The following is a 17,909-nucleotide window of genomic DNA, read 5'->3' as shown; positions in this document are numbered from 1 at the left end:
ACTATAGGCACACCTGGCTAATTTCTGTATTATTAGTATTATTATTTGTAGCGATGGGGTCTCCATATGTTGCCCAGGCTGGTCTTGAACTCCTGGCCTGAAGCCACCCTTCAGTGTCAGCCTCTTAAAGTGCTGGGATTACGGGCATGAGCCACCACCACTGGGATTACAAGAATGAACCATGGCGCCCAGCCCTGTCTCATTTCTTTCTCCATGACATCAGGCGTCTTCTGAGGTCTTGCAAGGGGGCGGATGGGGGGGCAGCTGAGAGCAGGGAATCACCTGCATCGCCCTTCCCCTCCCTACTCCCAGAGGAAGCTCTGGCCACAGGATGGTGTTGATGTGACAAACAGCATTTATTCCAGACTCCAGTGTCCACAGATGATGGGGTGGGGTGGAGGTAGGGCGGGGGCAGGAGTGGGACCAGGGGCGGGGTGAGGGGGGGGAATCCAGTGTCAGACTCTGCAGCAAGACGTCAGGTGGGGGGACCAGCAAGGGAGGCGGGAGGTAAAAATAGCTCCGGCCAGCCGACCCTCGGAGCCTTGTCCCAGGCCGGGCCTTGGGCTTGGGTCCAGGAGCTATTCTGGGGCCTGGGAGAGTCACATTCCCTGGAGGAAGGCCCCCTCCCACCCACCCACCCTCCCTCTCCTTCCCTCCCGGAGGCAGGCAGCCACTGTGGGTCCCTGCCTTGCCGGCAGAGGAAGGAAGGGAGGGCTGGGCAGGGAGAGGGAAGAGGGAAGAGGGAAGGCGGGGGCGGGCATGGCGTGAGCAGGGCTGGTTCTCTGATGCCTGCAGCTCCAGGTCCAGGGACAGCCTCTAGGAGGTTCTTGGCTCAGCACTGGGGAGCGGATGGAGATGTCAGCCTGTGCCCACGGGCGTGCTCCACTGCCCAGCAGGTCCCTCTCACCAGGGGGCCCAGGCCCTCACCCACCTCATCTCTGAAGCCCCCGCTGCCACCCCTGGCTCCTCCGGAGGCACCTCCCATGAGAAGGCCGGTCTGCTCTGGTTGCTCCGACCCCGAGTGGCTCAGCCCTGGCTCTCCTGGCGGCCTGGGGGGAGGAGGCAGCGGGCGGAGGCGTCGTGTTGGAGGTGCACACAGCAGGGGGAGGAACTGAGGATGGGGGTGGGTGGGACTAGGATGCGGCTGGGGATGGAGGTGAGGATGGGGGTGTGCTGGGTGGGGATGGCATAGGGATGGGGTAGGGGCTGGTAATGGCACTGGGGTTAGGGTTGGGCATGGGGATGCAGATGCTATTGGGGTTGGAGGTGGGAATGTAGCTGGAGTTGGCTTTGGGATCGGTCTGGGATGGTTACGGATTGGAGGTGAGGACGGCCATGTGGTTGGGGCTGGAGACAAGGTTAGATGAGGAGGAGCTTGGGGAGGCTTAGGGGTTGGATTCGGAGTCAGGAATGGGGACAAGATTGGGGAAGGGGACATGGGTGAAGTTGGCTTCGGGATGGTGGAGGACTAGGGTTGGGAAATGGCTAGGTGAGGGCTGGATGGTGAGAGATAGGCTTGGAGGATAAATTGGAGTTAAGTGTGAGCTCAGGGGGATGATGGGTGTTGGGGCTGGAGGTTGGGGGAGGATGGGGATGTGGCCAGGGCTGGAGAGGAGCTTAGTTGAGGATGGTTTGAAGGGGGTTATGGATTGGAGTTGAGGGGAGATTGGGGGCAGGGTTGGGATTGGAGACAGGCATGGAGTTGGGGATGAGGCTGAGCTAGGGGCAGGAGAGGTGATTAGGGAAGGGGATGGTGTTGAGTTTGGCTTGGGGATGGGTTTGGGAATGGCCCTGGGTTGGGTTTGGGGCTGTAGTTGGGGATGAGGATGAGTTGGGGATGGCTGTGGATTAGCCTGGGGCTGGGTTTGGGGCTGTAGTTGGGGATGAGGATGGGTTGGGGATGGAGGTGGATGTGGTGGGATGCGGGGTGGAGGATAAGATGTGGTTGAGGTTATGGGTTGAGCTTGGGGTTGAGGGTGGGGATGGGGTTAAGCTATGGTGGTCATTGCAGATAGCAGGCCACTCACGGAGCCCCCTTCTCCCGCCGCTGGCGGCAGCAGGGGCCCCCTTTGCGTCTCATGCAGTAGAAGACAGCAACGACGAGGAGCAGGAGGCCCACGCTGACGGCCACGGCCATGACGGCCACTCCAGCCTGGGAGGTCTGGGGGCTCACTGCAGGGACAGGATGGAGAGAGGCGTGGGTCAGGCAGTGGGCTCTGTCTGCCCCACACCCGGCTCCTCTGCCACCACCTCAGTCACTCACCGGTGCCGAAGTGGAAGACATGGCGCTTGTTCCCGTGGGGGTTGGAGGCTTCACAGGAGATGCCATCGCGGCTCAGGGCGCTGGTCACTTTCAGGGTCAGAGAGCTGCTCACCCAACCCTGCCGTCCGGGGATTGGCTCTGCGGGCTGTGGAGGCTCCGATCAGGCCCCGGCTGGTGGGGTCAAGGGGTGGGGGCAAGGGCAGAGGTGAAAGACGTCCAGTCTCCCAGGAAGTGGAAAGGAGGATGTGATACTTGGATGAGTGAGAGGGAGCTCAGGGTGGAGAGGAAGGTCCCTTACGCTGCCCCCCAATTGGCTCCAGCTGAGTTTGGGGTCTGGATGGCCGCGGGCAGAGCAGATGAGTGTGACTTCGTCTCCTTCCCTCCAGCTGCCATCTGCCTTGGGCTCTATTTCCGCTGTCTTTAGCTCTGGCGAGCCTGTGGGTGGTGGGGATGGGAAGAAAGTGAAGGGAGAGGAGAGAGAGAGAGAAGAGAGGAATCGAGCAGAAGATGGAGTCCCCAGCCAGGGACTCAGGAACTCGTCCTGTTTGTCCAGGTCCCACACCCCACACTGTCCCCATCCAAGCCCACCCCCTCCCTGCCCCCTGAACCTTGGACCAGCAGCGTGAAGTTCTGGGTGCGGCTGAGGACCGGGACTGTGGGCAGGGAGGCCTCACATACGTAGGTGCCATTGGAATCGAAGGTGATAGAACTGAGCGACAGCATGGGGCCATCGCCCAGGGGAGTGGAGTCCTGGGAAGGGCAGAGGAGGAGGAGGACGCTGTGAGAGGGCGAGGAGTGAGGGGAGAGAGGAGGGTGCGAGTGCAGGGCCCGAGGGGGCTCCTTTCCCTCTCACCTTGGTCCAGCGTAGGGCAGGGGTGGGCAGGCCGTGCACGGAGCAGTTGACGACTGCACTGCTGTTTAGAGGTAAGGAAAGCACCTTCCTCTCGCTGAGCTCCAGGGGGTCCAGATCTGCAGTGGGGGACAGACCGTCACTCTTCCCAGGCCGCCACCCACTCAATTAGGGGCTCTCCAGGGGCGCTCAGGGGTGCAAACATGAATGGACAGTTGGAAGCAGAGAACAGCAAGTAATCCTCCTGGTTTACCCCATCTCCATGAAATCTCCATTCTCCCATCCAGGCTCTCCAACCAAAAATCTAGCAGTCTAACCCCAACATTGACATGCCCAAGTCAATTACTTTTCTTCAGAGCTGACATCTGAGCCCAAGGTTAATGAATAACCTTAGGTGTGGAAGGTGTCCCTTCTGTGACTTTAGCACACAAACCTTTTGCTCAAACCCCAACCTGTGGGGTAACCTCCCTGTTACCCCCAAACATCTTTTCTGCAAAGTTTTGTTTTTGAATAGAGACAAGGTGTTGCTATGTTGGCCAGGCTGGGTCTCAAACTCCTGGCCTCAAGTGATCCTCCTGTCTTGACCTCCCAAAAGTGCTAGGATCACAGGCATGAGCCCCTGCTCCTGGCCTCAGCAAGTCTTTATCTGGTCTGCTCCCAGGACAAATCCTCTGGCTTCCTGCCATCTCTGGCCCCAGGTTTGACTGTCCCAACCACCTCTTCACTAGCCTGCTCCTCCCTCTTGTCCATCCTCCACTGAGCAGCTAGAGGGACCTCTTTAAAACATCCACCGGTCAGGCCGGGCGCGGTGGCTCATGCCTATAACCCCAGCACTTTGGGAGGCCGAGGCGGGTGCATCACCTGATGTCAGGAGTTCGAGACCAGCCTGGTCACGTGGTGAAACCCCATCTTTACTAAAAATCCAAAAGTTAGCTGGGCATAGTGGTGCATGCCTATAGTCCCAGCTACTTGGGAGGCTGAGGCAGGAGAATCGCTTGAACCTGGGAGGTGGAGGTTGCAGTGAGCCGAGATCGTGCCACTGCACTCCAGCCTGGGTGACAGAGTGAGACTCTGACTCAAAAAAGAAAAAAAAAAACAACAACCACCCACTGGTCATCCCTCCCCTCTGCATAAAACCCTGCAGTGGCTCCCCAGTACCCTTGGCATCGAGGCCAAACTTCTTGAGGGTGCCTAAAAGATGCTGCCTGGTCTGGCCCTCACCCAACCTCTTGAACCATCTCCCACTCTTCCCCATTCCTCCTGTGCTCCCAGCTACCCCGTTATTTTGCTGTTTTTCTTGAGTAGACCAAGTTGGGGCCTGCCTCAGGGCCTTTGCACTTGCTCACTCTACTTGCAGTGCTCTTTTTGTAGCTCTCTGCATTTCTTGTTTTTTTTTTTTTTTTTTTTTTGAGAGAGTTTGGCTCTGTCGCCCAGGCTAGAGTGCAGTGGCGGGATCTCAGCTCACTGCAAGCTCCGCCTCCTGGGTTCATGCCATTCTCCTGCCTCAGCCTCCCGAGTACCTGGGACTACAGGCACCTGCCACCACGCCCGGCTAATTTTTTGTATTTTTAGTAGAGACGGGGTTTCACCGTGTTAGCCAGGATGGTCTCAAACTCCTGACCTCATGATCTGCCCGCCTCTGCCTCCCAAAAGTGCTGGGATTACAGGTGTGAGCCACCGCGCCCGGCCAATTTCTTTTTTCTTTGAGACAGACTCTTGCTCTGTCACCCAGGCTGGAGTTCAGTGGCACGATCTCAGCTCACTGCAACCTCCGCCTCCCAGGATCAAGCGATTCTCCTGCCTCAGTCTCCTGGGTAGCTGGGATTACAGGCGCCAGCCATCATGCCTGGCTAATTTTTATATTTTTAGTAGAGACGGGGTTTCACCATGTTGGCCAGGCTGGTCTCAAACTCCTGACCTCAGGTGATCCACCTGCCTCGGCCTCCCAAAGTGCTGGGATTACAGGTGTGAGCCACCGTGCCTGGCTGCTGTCTGCTTTTCTGAGTCTCACTTAAATGTCTCTTCTCAGAGGCTTCCCTGACCTCCCCTATTGTGGACACCCAGATCTTTCCTACAGCACGGAAGGACTTATTCCACCAGCTGCTAAGAAGGATGACAGCTGTCAGCCTGCAGCTGTCACCCCTCTCTGGGAGCTGCCTCAGCTGCTGAGAGCCCCTTGCCTAAGGCCAGCACACCTCTGAGGACTGGTTGATGTAGAGGTTATTAAGGCCCAGCCCCCTCACCCCAACTGGGGACAACTGTGAAGGGCCATCCTGGATTCCAAGTGCCCCGTGGGGCTGACTGAGGCCCTCTTTCTTTCTTTTATTTGTTTTTGAGATGGAGTCTCACTCTGTTGCCCAGGCTGGAGTGCAATGGCACGATCTCAGTTCACTGCAATCTCCGCTTCCTGGGTTCAAGCGATTCTCCTGCCTCAGGCTTCTGAGTGGCTGGGATTACAGGTGTGTGCCACCACACCCGGCTAACTTTTAGTACAGAGGGGGTTTCACTATGTTGGCCAGGCTGGTCTCTAACTCCTGACCTCAGGTGATCCATCCACCTCGGCCTCCCAAAGTGTTGGGATTACAGGCATGAGCCACGGGGCCCGGCCTACTTTTTTATTTTTATTTTTCCTGAGACAGGGTCTTTCTCTGTCGCTCAGGCTGGAGTGCAGTGGCACAATCTTGGCTCACTGCAGTTTCAACCTTCCAGACTCAAGCGATCCTCCCACCTGGGCCTCCGAGTAGCTGGGACTACAGGTGTGTGCCACTATGCCTGGCTAATTTTTAATTTTTGTGTGTGTGTGCAAATGGGGTCTCCCTCTGTTGCCCAGGCTGGCCTCAAACTCCTGGGCTCATACAATCCTCCTGCCTCAGCCTCTCAAAGTGCTGGGATTATAGGCATGAGCCACTGCACCCAGCCCGAGATCTTCCTTAGACTTCAGTCCAACTTCTCCCCTTGCCAAATCTTGCTTCCTTTACCTCTCTAGACCCAAGAGGTGTGGAACCCAGGGTACTTCCCATAAACTTCTTGCCTGAAAACATCCAAGTCAGAATCTGCTTCTCAGGAAAGCAGACTGCAACACCCGCCACCTAAAATAATCCCTTCTCCTGCTCTCTCTCACTGGTGATATCACCTGTAGATACACTACTGTTACGAAAGGGCTTAGTTAGCATTGACCATCTGTCTCCCCTACTGAAATAACAGGGGTGGCCTGTCTTGTTCACAGATGTGTCCCCAGCATCTGGCGCAGGGTCTACCCCAGGAAGGGATATGTAAGAAGTGCCAAGGGAGAATACAGCCTTTCCCCAGGGCCTGGATGCGAGTGAACTGAAAAGCATTCTTAGAAGCCTGGGATTCAAGGGATTGGTGAGAAACAGACGGTAGGAAGGATGGGCAGTGAAGGTAGGAACCAGAGGAGCCTGGGGGGTGATGAGGAGATAGCCTTGACTGGGGAGAAGGATCAGCTAGCTAATGGTGGAACTGGCCAGGTGGACCTTGAAGGCCGTGGTGAGACAGCTGGGCTTCTCCCAAGGGTACTGGGGAGCCATGGCAGATTCTGAGCAGAGGAGGGTCAGGTCTGTGCTACGGAAAGAGCTCTCGACAAGATGCGGTGGCTCACTCCTGTAATCCCAGCACTTTGGGAGAGCAAGGCAGGAGGATCGCATGAGGAGTTCGAGACCAGCCTGGGCAACATAGCCAGGTCCTGTCTCTGAAAAAAAAAAAAAAAAAAAAAAAACAACCAAAAAAACCCCCAAGAAATGCAGAGAAAGGGTTGAAGACAGAGTGTTCGGGATGACAGAGCAACTTCAGGGCTGTAGGGAGGAGGGCGCAGAGGCACTGATGCCAGGGCCCCTCCTGCCCGCCCGTTCCCCCAGGGCTCTCACAGGCCACGCGCAGCTCCAGCGTCTTGGAGAGCTGCACGTCATCTGCCGCGTCGTAATCCTCCACTCTGCAGCCGTAGGTCCCGCTCTGGCCCCGGGTCACTCCCTCCAGGGTCAAGTTCCCCTCGAGATTCACATTCAGCACTTCCTCCTGCTCATCCTGGGAGACGGGGGACGAGGAACCAGGCTCAGAAGCCACCCCGGTTCAGCAGGCTTATGCTAGGTCAGAAGCCACCAGGTTAGTGTCATGCTAAGCCAGAATCAGGGGTCAGGGGCCATCAAGTCAGGTGGCATGCTAAGTCCTGACTCTCTCAAATCAGGGGTCAGAGGTCCTTTTAGTTCGTGGGCCACCAGATCAGGTGGCTGCCTATGCCATGGGGCCTCCCAGGTCCCACATTAGAAGTTATGCAGGTTAGTAGGTCACAGAGGTCAGGGGCTGGGGGGTGGATCCCAGAGGGACCCTTGGGTGGGTCACCTGAAGGCGGAAAAGCGTATACTCCGGGCTGGGGCTGCCGTCCCCCCGGCAGAGCAGCTGGACAGTGTCACCCTCGCGTACCCAGCCTGCTGGGGTGGACGGGCTGCCCACCCAGAACTGCACGTGCTCCGTGGGATCTAAGGGAAGGGCAGGGAGATGGGAATTGTGATCAGGGGAAGGGTCAAGGCTAGAGGACAGGCGAGAGGTCAGCCCTGCATCCCAGGTGAGGGCTATGGCGGGTCAAAGGTTACGGGTCATAGGTTTCAAGCCTCAGGTTCACACTTATTCTGAGTGCCAGAGTTCAGAGGTTGAAATAAACTAAGAGTATAGGTCAAGAGTCAGAGGTCCGCATGGGCGATGGGTCAGTGTAAGACTTGGAGCCAGATGTCATAGGGGGACCGGATTCAGTGTGAGAAAGTGGAAAGCACCATTTAGTCATAAACTTCATGGGGTCCAGGGTGCTAAGTGGAGGTCGGAGGTCAGAGGTCAGGATGGGGCTTGTGCGACCAATTGAGGTCAGAGGTCAGTGGCCAGCACTAGCACATTTTTTTTTTAGCATGAAGTAGGGAGGCAGAGGGTCAGAGGGGAGTGTGAAGCCCCCGGGTGGAGGGTCAGGCCTCATGAGGTGTGGAGCCTGAGGTCAGACGTCAAAGGCCAGCACAGACTCACAGTGCAGGGTGAGGTGGAAGGTGGGGCTGTCCAGGCGGCCGTGGCGGCCCTCGGGCAGGCTGTAGTGGGCGGCGCAGTGGAAGCTGGCGTCTCGGTCATCCTTGCGGAGCCGCAGGTAGAGGGTGCTGGTGAGGGAGAGCAGGCCCGAGGCCTCCCGGACCGTGCGGCTGGTCATGTAGCCCTCTGGGAGAGATCGGGGGAGGTGGCAGTCAGCCAGGCCCTAGCCCCGCCACCCACCCCAGCCAACGTCCCGCCGCGCTCCTGCGCTGCTCACCTGGGTTCATCTCTACGGGCACCTCCAGGCGCTGCCCATTGCGATACCACGTGATCTTGGGGGCCGGGTTCCCGTTCCGGCTGTTGCAGGTGGCGATCTGAGGCAGACACGGGCATGGCCCTGGGCTTGGAGCTGGGACTCTGAAGTCGGGGCTCCTCTCTCAGGAGTTCTCCCCACTCAGACTCATGAGCCGGGTTCCTAACTCCCGACTCTCCCAGGACCCAGGAGTCCGAATTCCTAGTCCCCGACTCAGACTAAAGAGTCCAGGCCTCCAGCACCATCCTCCAGGGACCAAGGATTCTGGGTCCCCCAGCTCTCTCCTTCCTAGGACACAGGAGTCTCCCCCTCTGCCCTTCCTTTCTTTTTTCTTTTCTTCTTCTTTTCTTCTTCTTTTTTTTTTTTTTTTTGAGACGGAGTATTGCTCTGTGGCCCAGGCTGGAGTGCAGTGGTGTGATCTTAGCTCACTGTAGCCTCTGCCTTCTGGGTTCAAGTGATTCTCCTGTCTCAGCCTCCCAAGCAGCTGGGATTACAGTTGCACACCAACACACCCGGCTAATTTTTGTATCTTTAGTAGAGACGGGGTTTCATTATGTTGGCCAGGCTGGTCTGGAACTCCTGACCTCAGGTGATCCGCCTGCCTCTGCCTCCCAAAATGCTGGGATTACAGGCATGAGCCACCTCGCCTGGCCTTACCCCTCCTCCTTTATTACCCAGGGGTCCCCAGCCCCTCCTCCCTCAGACCCAGGAGTCCAGGGCCCTGTCCCCTCCTCCTCCAGGACCCTGGGGCCAAGGTCCACCCGAGAGGTACCTCCTGGGCAGAGTCCTCCATCACAGACAGTGTCCCTTTGTTGGGGGAGACCTCAGTGGCCTCTGGCTTTGCTGTGAAAAAGACGTTCACGTCAGGAGCCCCTGCCCTGCGCCCCTCCCTGCCTGCCTCCCTTCGGGGGATGCCCGAGGACACTTACCAAACACGCTGAGCCTCGCAGTGGCCTCAGCAGTGCCTGCCGCCCCTGCCCTCACCACGCACACGTAGTCTCGCTCGTCGCCCACCTGGGCCTCAGCCAGCACCAGGCGCCCCTGGGAGTCCAGCTGGTATGGGGGACTGCGGCCCCGGGTGTCGTGCATTGTGACCTGGAGCTCAGAGCCCTGCATCTCAGCCGAGGCTAGGCGGGGGCGAGCTCCCGAGCGGTCGGTCTGTGGGCATGGGGCAGGCTCTCAGCTCCGGGTGTCCCAGCGCTCCTCAGTCTCTCTCTGGGTCCTTTCTCTCTGCAGCTCCTGGCTCTGCCTCTTTTCCTCTTGTTATGGGTCTCCCTGGTCCCTCTGTCCCTCCCCACCTTCTCCTGCCCCCATTCCCTATCAGTTCTTGATTTTTCCTGTCTCCTTTTCTCCATCTCATTCCGGTCCCATCCCTTCTCCTCTCGGTCTCTCCCTCTCCCGATTGTCTCTCATTTTCTTTCCTCTTTTTTTTTGAGATAGAGTCTTGCTCTGTCGCCTGGCTGGAGAGCATTGGCTCGATCTCGGCTCACTGCAACCTCTACCTCCCAGGTTCAAGCGATTCTCCTGCCTCAGCCTCCTGAGTAGCTGGGATTACAGGCACATGCCATCACGCCCAGCTAATTTTTGTATTTTTAGTAGAGACGGGGTTTCACCATGTTGGTCAGGACAGTCTTGATCTCTTGACCTCGTGATCCACCCGCCTCGGCCTCCCAAAGTGCTGGGATTACAGGCGTTAACCACCGTGCCTGGCCTCTCCTCTTTAGTCCTCCCTGACCCCTCGAGTCTCCTGCTTTCTTTTTTTCTTTCTTTTTCTTTTTGAGATGGAGTTTCGCTCTTTTTGCCCAGGGTGGAGTGCAGTGGCATGATCTCGGCTCACTGCAACCTCCGCCTCCCAGGTTCAAGTGATTCTCCTACCTCAGCCTCCTGGGTAGCTGGGATTACAGATGCCCGCCACCACGCCCGCTAATTTTTATATTTTTGCAGACGGGGTTTCGCCATGTTTGCCAGGCTGGTCTCGAACTCCTGACCTCAGGTGATCCACCCGCCTGGGCCTCCCAAAGTGCTGGGATTACAGGCGTGAGCCACCGTGCCTGGCTTCTGCTTTCTTGATGTCTGTCTCTGTTCTCTCTCTCAAGAGCCCACGGTCCAGAGCAGGTCAATGTCATTCTAGACTTGGCTGTGCCTAGACACGGGGCACCTTGCAGATCCCTTCCCCTCAGTGGGACTCAGTGACCCCATCTGTAACAAGGAGGGTGGCTTGGTGGATCTCTACAGGCCTTAGGCACTGATGAGAGAATGAACCTTTGCTGCCCTGCTGTGCCCTGACTCCAGGCCCCCCAGCCCCAAGCACTCACAAGGAACCATTCCAGCATATAATGGTCGTGGGTTCCCGTAGGGGTGCAGTCCAGAATGACAGACTTTCCTCGCATCACCTCCACCAGCGGGGGCACAGACAAGCGCACCTCCGCCTGGGCATCTGCAAGAGAGCAACTGAGCTATCGTCCACCACACCAACAGGAAGAGCCCTCCAGACAGGGTCCCCTCTCCCCCATGACACAAGCGTCCAGGTCCCAGCCCCTCCTCCCTCAGACCCAAGAGTCCAGGTGCCAGCCCCTCCTCCCTCAGACCTAGGAATCTGGGCCCCTGTCCCCTCCTCCCTCAGACCCAGGAGTCTAGGCCCCAGCCCCTCCTCCCTCAGACCCAGGAGTCTAGGCCCCAGCCCCTCCTCCCTCAGACCCAGGAGTCCAGGCCCCAGCCCCTCCTCCCTCAGACCCAGGAGTCTAGGCCCCAGCCCCTCCTCCCTGAGATCCTTTCGCCCTCCATCCCTTCTCCCTGCATCTCTGGGTCTCAAATCCATCTCTCCCTGCACTTGCAGAGCTCAGGGCTCCTCCTCTGGGCTGCACAGGGCCCTGTGGCCTCCGCTGAACACTCCTGGGGTAATACTGCACCAGCCCTTGCTTATCCCAACAGAGCACACGCCACCCCCCAGGGCAGGGCCAGGCCTGGCTCAGCCATTTGCCTCCAGCACCCTGGGCAGGGCCACCTCTGTGATGATGGATACATGTCTCTCTCCATCCTGGTCTCCACCTTTGCGTGTGTCTCTCCTCTTGGGTCTCCATCTCTGTCCCTGTCTCTGCCTCTCTCTGCACCTGCACCACTCAGTCCCTGGGTCTCTTCCGCTCTCCCATGAGTGAGGGGCTGGGGTGTGGGCTGTGGCTGGGCCCGGAGCTTACGCGGGATGGGTGTGTGGGGGCGGTGAGGGGGGACAGGGCTGGGCAGGTTTCAGGAATGTGGGAGGGACAGGCTGGCTGAGACCTGCCCGGCCTGGAGCCAGAGCCCCCAGCTGCCTCTTGGCCCCCCTCTCAGTTTGATACAACAGCAAATGGGATAAGTCGAGTCATCTTGCAAAAGGATAAGGTTGAGGCCCAGGATCTTGGGAAGCTGGGCACCTGGACTCCTGGGATCAGAGGGAAGAGGAGGCTGGGGCCTGGTGGAGTAGTTCTTGTAGAAAAACCACCACCCTCCCTCACCCTCTGGGCTGGCATCCTGGCTTCAGCTCTCAGTGCTTCTTAGAAACTCCCTTCCCTTCTCTGCTCAATCTGGCCCAGCCCTACCCCTGGGGACCCACTGTTGACCATGAGTGTGCCAGGGGCCTAGATTCCCAAGCGCTCACCTCTGGCCCCAGCCTGTCCCCAGGGAGGGGTGACGGGGTCCAGGCTGGTGCCTAAGGCTGGGTCTGATCTGCAGACAAGTGGAGGCAGAGAGTTCCTCTCTCTTCCCCAATCTCTCTCATCTCTCTGTCCCTCTGTCCCCAGCACCCCCACCCCCACCCCCCAGCCCCGGGCCTCCTCTCCTTCTATCCCCATGCAGGTGTGTAAATGTAGCTGAGGCCCCAGGAAGGGGGCCTGTCACTTGGAAACACTTTGTTCCACTGTCACTGCCCGGGGCTGGTGTTCCAGCCCTTTCCTGAGGGAGGCGGGTTCTTTATACTGGACTCTGGAAACTCCTAAATACATGTGGATCGCTGGTGTGGGGACACATGGTCCTCGCTTCTCTAAGGTCACTAGTTGCCCTGGACCTCTCAAAACTTGAGGACCTTTGAGGGAGAAAGCCCTGGGGTTTTGATCCTCTGTGCCCTGGGGGAAGCTATTCTAGCCACTGGAGGCCTGGACTCCTGGGTCTGAGGAAAGAGGGGCTGGGGGCCCAGATTCCAGGGTCTGAGGGAGGAGGCAGGTGGGACCCAGATTCCAGGGTGCTGAGTGGGAAGGGGGCTGACTTCTCTGGTTGTCTCTGATCCACCGCCTGGGTATCCCCAGCTCTCCTGCCTGGCTGTCCCCAGATCTCTCTCACTGGAAGGCATACCTTCCAACACTCCCATATCCCTCCTCCTTGGGGTCCCCACATTTTGCTTCCTGGGGTCAGGGTAAAGCCCTTTCTCCTCGCTTTCCCGGGGTCCCCAGGGGCCTCTCCCCAGTCCCACCTTGCCCTCAGCCCGAGCCATACCTGGGTGCGCCGCCAGCACGACTGCGAGCAACAGCAGCCGCGGGGCCCCGCGCGCCTGGGCCGGTGCGTCCGGGGGCTCCATGTTCACGGCGGCGGCGGAGACTGAGCCCCGGCTGCAGCTCGGCCGCTGCGGGGCTGGGAGCCAGAGGCCCCGCCCCCGGCAGCCCCGCCCCGCCCCGCCCTCCAGGCCCCCCTCGTCCCCCCATGCCCGGGCGCGGGGCCAGGACCTCCCACTGCCCGGAGCGGACCTCCCAGTGCACGGGGCCAGGCTCGGGGCTCGTCCGCCCCCAAGCCTAGAGCTGTCCGGGCTTACTGACCAGCGCCTGCAGCGGGGGGCCTGATCGACCAGTGTAGCCAGTGACCCGAGCTGGTATCTCACCAGGCAATCGCGGACCCTCTCCTCGTTATTCTGACCAGGGGCCTTGGGGACTCGTCCCCACTGTGACCAGCAGCCTGGGCTGGCATCGTCGATTTTAACCAGAGGACCCCACTGCAACCTGTGGCCTGCGATGGCCTCTCCCAGTGTAACTAATGGCCCCAAGCGTGCCGTCCGAGTGGCCTGCACTGGCCTCTCCCAGTCCAACCAGTGACCCCCGCAGCCAGACCAGTGGCCCCCAGCAGCTGCTCCCAGTATGCCCGGAGATGTTTTCCCCTGTGGTCAGTGCTCTGGGCTGCTTTCCTCGTCTGACCAGTAGCCTGGAATCAACCGGTTTAATCTCTTATCTTCAATGGTCTTCAAATCCAGGTCCTCCTAGGCCGCTTCGATGATGGGGCTGGGGGTGGGGTACGGGGTGCCCTCTCTGCTTGCTCACCCATGGAAGGCCCTCCCACTCTTCCCCCTATCCAGGGAATCCCAGGAATGCCACCCTCCCTTCCTCCTTCCCGCTCTCTCCTTCATTCCCTCCCAACCTTGTGGGGAGGGGAGGAGTCAGGCTGGCCGGAGCAGGTGAGGAGGGCAGGGGAAGAGGCCAGGGCACCTGCGGGAAGGGGGAGGAGTCCAGCCACTGCTAGGAAGCGTGGGTCACAGGTCCGACTGCCCAAGGCCCCTACAGGCCAGGTCAGACTGGGACAAAATCCCCCACTAGATGTCACTAGTTGCCCAGGACAGTGGTCAGAACCTGGGAGGGTGGGGGGTCGCTGGCCACACTGGGAGAGGTTACCCAGGCTTCTGATCAGCCTGGGGGTTGAGGTAGCCCTGGAGCTGGGCTTTGCCTGCTCAGACATACAGACAAGGCTTGGACTACAGGTCAGCCTGGGAGTTATTAGACTGGTCAAGGTTACTTTATCCATTGGTCATACAGGAGAGCAACGTTTTTTTTGTTTGTTTGTTTTGTTTTTGACAGGGTCTCGCTCTGTTGCCCAGCTGGGAGTGCAGTGGGCGCAATCATAGCTCATTGAAACCTCAACCGCCTGGGCTCAAGCAATCCTTCCACTTCAGCCTCCCAAGTAGCTGGGACTATAGGCTTGTGTTACCATGTCCAGCTAATTTTTGTATTTTTTTGGTAATAGAAACAGGGTATTACTATGTTGCCCAGGCTGGTCTCCAACTCTTGGGCTCAAGTGATCCTCCTGCCTTCCAAAGTGCTGGGATTACAGGCATGAGCCACTGCATCCATCCTACAGAGCAACTGTTACATTGGGAAAGACCTTTTAGGATTAACTGTACCATCCCCTCCTCCAGGAAGTCCCCTCTGCCTTCCCTGGCTGGGTCAGGTTCCCCCTGTGGGCTCCCCCACCTGAGCCCGGCACACTCTGGGGGTCCCTGGCTGGGGATAGGTCTGTCTCCCTCAGTGGACTGTGAGCCTGTGAGGGCAGGGCCAGGGATGTCTTGATCACTGTGGTGAGCTAAGGGCTCCTCCCCTGGGCACCCCGCCCAGCACAAGACCAGACACAGTGCAGGTGCTCAGGGAAGGTTTGTTTGCAAGGCACACAAGCTCACGTGCAGATTCCATCCAGACTGGAGCATCCCAGGATACACAATACAAACTCACTCATGGGGAATGCGGCGGCACTCCAAGACAGTCCCAGGTGCTGTCAAGCTCACACACTGCGAGCACCGACACCCATACCCTAGCTCTTCTGTCCCCAGCCTGTGCACCTTCTGTTTGGGCTGGACCCTGGTACATGCCCTCTCAGCAGCCATCCCCCACTTCCACCTCCCTCAAGAACCCAGCCAGCTGAGGCTGGGCGCTGTGGCTCATGCCTGTAATCCCAGCACTTTGGGAGGCCGAGGTGGGTGGATCACCTGAGGTCAGGAGTTCGAGACCAGCCTGACCAACATGGTGAAACCGCATCTCTACTAAAAATACAAAATTAGCTGGGCGTGTTGGCACATGCCTGTAATCTCAGCTACTCAGGAGGCTAAGGCAGGAGAATCGCTTGAATCTGGGAGGTGGAGGTTGTACTGAGCTGAGATCGTGCCACTGCACGATGTTGCCTGGGCAACAAGAGTGAAATTCTGTCTCAAAAAAAAAAAAAAAAAAAAAAAAGAAGAACCTAGCCATCTGAGGTTCTGGGTGAGGGAGGAGAACTCTATGGCATGTGTATGAAGGAGAAAAGTCAGAAACACCAAAACAGCAGCCGTGGCCCCTTGCAGACTTGCAGAAACTAGTCTTGTAACATCATCTGCCTTTGTCCCCTGTAATTTATTCTCACAAAACAGCCTGAAGGATTCCTTTTACATGTGAATCAACTCATGTCACTCTTCTGCCCCAGGGTCCTCCCATGACTTCTGTCTCACTTAGGGTAAAAGCTGAGGTCCAGGTCAGCCGCAGGGACTCACGTCTGTAATCCCAGCAATTTAGGAGCCTGAGGCGGGAGGACTGCTTGAGCCCGGGCAACATAGCGAAACCCCGTCTCTACAAAAAAATATAAAAATGGCCAGGCATGGTGGCCCATGCCTGCAATCCCAGCACTTTGGGAGGCCGAGGTGGGCGGATCACCCGAGGTCAGGAGTTCGAGACCAGCCTGGCCAACATGGTGAAACCCCCTCTCTACTTAAAATAAAAAAATTAGCCGGGGGTTGTGGCAGGTGCCTGTAATCCCAGCTACTCGGGAGGCTGAGGCAGGAGAATTGCTTGAACCTAGGAGGTGGAGGTTGCAGTGAGCTGAGATCATGCCATTGCACCCCAGCCTGGGTGACAGAGCGAGACTCAGTATCAAAAAAAAAAAAAAAAAAAGCAAGTTCTAATTCCATCCATGCTGCCGCAGGTGTATATCCTCACATATTTTAACTAACAAGGCTTATCTTTTCTGAAACTCTGGGCTCAAGCGATCCTCCTACCTCAGCCTCCCAAAGTGCTGGGATTACAGGTGTGGGCCACCACGGTTGGCCAGACTTACCTTTTCATTGTTTTTGAGACGGAGTTTCACTCTTGTTGCCCAGGCTGGAATGCAATGGCGTGATCTTGGCTCACTGCAACCTCCACCTCCTAGGTTCAAGCAATTCTCCTGCCTCAGCCTCCCGAGTAGCTGGCATTACAGGCACCTGCCACAACCCCCGGCTAGTTTTTTTATTTTAAGTAGAGAGGGGGTTTCACCATGTTGGCCAGGCTGGTTTCGAACCCCTAACCTCAGGTGATCCACCAGCCTCAGCCTCCCAAAATGTTGGGATTACAGGCGGAAGCCACAGCGCCTGGCTGACTTATCTTTTCTTGACCTTTTTTCCCATTATTTTTCACACAGTGTATGACGATTAACTTTACAACTAGCTCACAGCTTGTGGAATATGGGGAGAATGACATATTTGGAGGGGAATGGTTCTTCCCTGATTCCAGTCTCAGATCTGGAAAATGGAACTATTGAAATTTTTTGTCTTGGGTGGCAGTGTGAATGCATTTTTTGATTGTACAATGAGAGACGGTTGTGCAGGGAAAGTTTCGATAAGAACTTCTGCGAAGGGCCTATTGATATTGAACATTCAAAGCCAGCTGTGGTAGCTCATACCTACAATCCCAGCACTTTGGGAGGCTGAGGCAGGCAGATCGCTTGAGCCCAGGAATTTGGGACCAGTCTGGGCAACATGGCAAAACCCTGTATCTACAAAAAATACATATTAACCGGGGGTGGTGGTGGTTTGTGCTTGTAGTCCCAGCTACTCAGGAGGCTGAGGTGGGAGGATCGCTTGAACTGGGGAGATCAAGGCTGCAATGAGCCAAGATCGTGCTACTGAACTCCAGCCTGGGTGAAAGAGTGAGACCTTGTCTAAAAAACAAAACACAACAAAAAAAACCAAAGGAGCGGGCTATAGTCGATATTTTGCGGGAAGGATTACCTAGCATCTGCAGCCCCTTCCCACATTTAAGGAAATTCCTACTGTCTGAAAGCCTCTGTTGCCCACTCTTGAAGCCAACAAGAATGGATGTTTGCTTTCCTACATCTGTTGGAGCTAAGGTGACTTAAGCTTGGCAAATCCTTCCACACTTTTGAATATCAGGAATTGGCCATCTCTTCCAGCCATGCATGGCAGCTGGGACAGATTCTGTTTTCCAAAGACGGCTACAACAATCTCTTTCTTTTTTCTTTTTGAGACAGGGTCTTGCTCTGTCACCCAGGTTGGAGTGCAATGGCATGATCATGGCTCACTGCAGCCTCGTCCTCCAGGGCTCAAGTGATCCTCTCACCTCAGCCTCCTGGGTAGCTGTGAGTACAGGTGTGCACCACCACTCCTAAATTTTTTTTTTTTGTAGGAATGGGATTTTGCCATGTTGTGACAGTGTCTTTCATCCCACATGTGTTTCCACAATGAGAGCTTGATACTCTTTCCATCAAGAGCTGGGGTCTATGGCACCCTCCTCCCAAATCTGTGCAGTTTGGTGACTTGCATGCAACCAACAGAATTCAGCTGAAGTGAAGTTGCGGAACTCCCAAAATGAGCTAGAAAAGGCCATGCAGCCTCTGCCTGGGTCTTCAGCGGCCATATAAAGTTTGACTACCTTGAGGCAGCCATGCTGTGGGGAAGCCCAAGCTGGCCAGTGCAGAGACCACATGGTGGGGGA

The 17,909-nt window shown here is 57.2% G+C and overlaps 1 protein-coding gene across 1 annotated transcript; it reads right to left on the bottom strand.

Annotated features, from left to right (window-relative positions):
• Positions 1 to 337: 337 nt before the first annotated feature.
• Positions 338 to 13,075, bottom strand: BCAM (basal cell adhesion molecule (Lutheran blood group)). The gene is made up of 15 exons (XM_031007432.3): positions 12,913 to 13,075; positions 10,764 to 10,885; positions 9,378 to 9,606; positions 9,221 to 9,291; positions 8,413 to 8,509; positions 8,139 to 8,321; positions 7,470 to 7,606; positions 6,998 to 7,154; positions 3,117 to 3,232; positions 2,872 to 3,013; positions 2,562 to 2,698; positions 2,264 to 2,408; positions 2,028 to 2,172; positions 932 to 1,049; positions 338 to 838 (listed from the first exon to the last, which is right to left on the bottom strand). The coding sequence occupies exons 1-15, from the start codon at positions 12,992 to 12,994 to the stop codon at positions 833 to 835; spliced, it is 1,887 nt and encodes a 628-aa protein (XP_030863292.1). The 5' UTR covers positions 12,995 to 13,075; the 3' UTR covers positions 338 to 832.
• Positions 13,076 to 17,909: the final 4,834 nt, after the last annotated feature.

Source organism: Gorilla gorilla, chromosome 20, assembly GCF_029281585.2.
Source record: "Gorilla gorilla gorilla isolate KB3781 chromosome 20, NHGRI_mGorGor1-v2.1_pri, whole genome shotgun sequence".
NCBI lineage: Eukaryota > Metazoa > Chordata > Mammalia > Primates > Hominidae > Gorilla > Gorilla gorilla.
The sequence above is the reverse complement of the archived record's forward strand: the minus strand, read 5'-3'. Positions and strand labels throughout refer to the sequence as shown.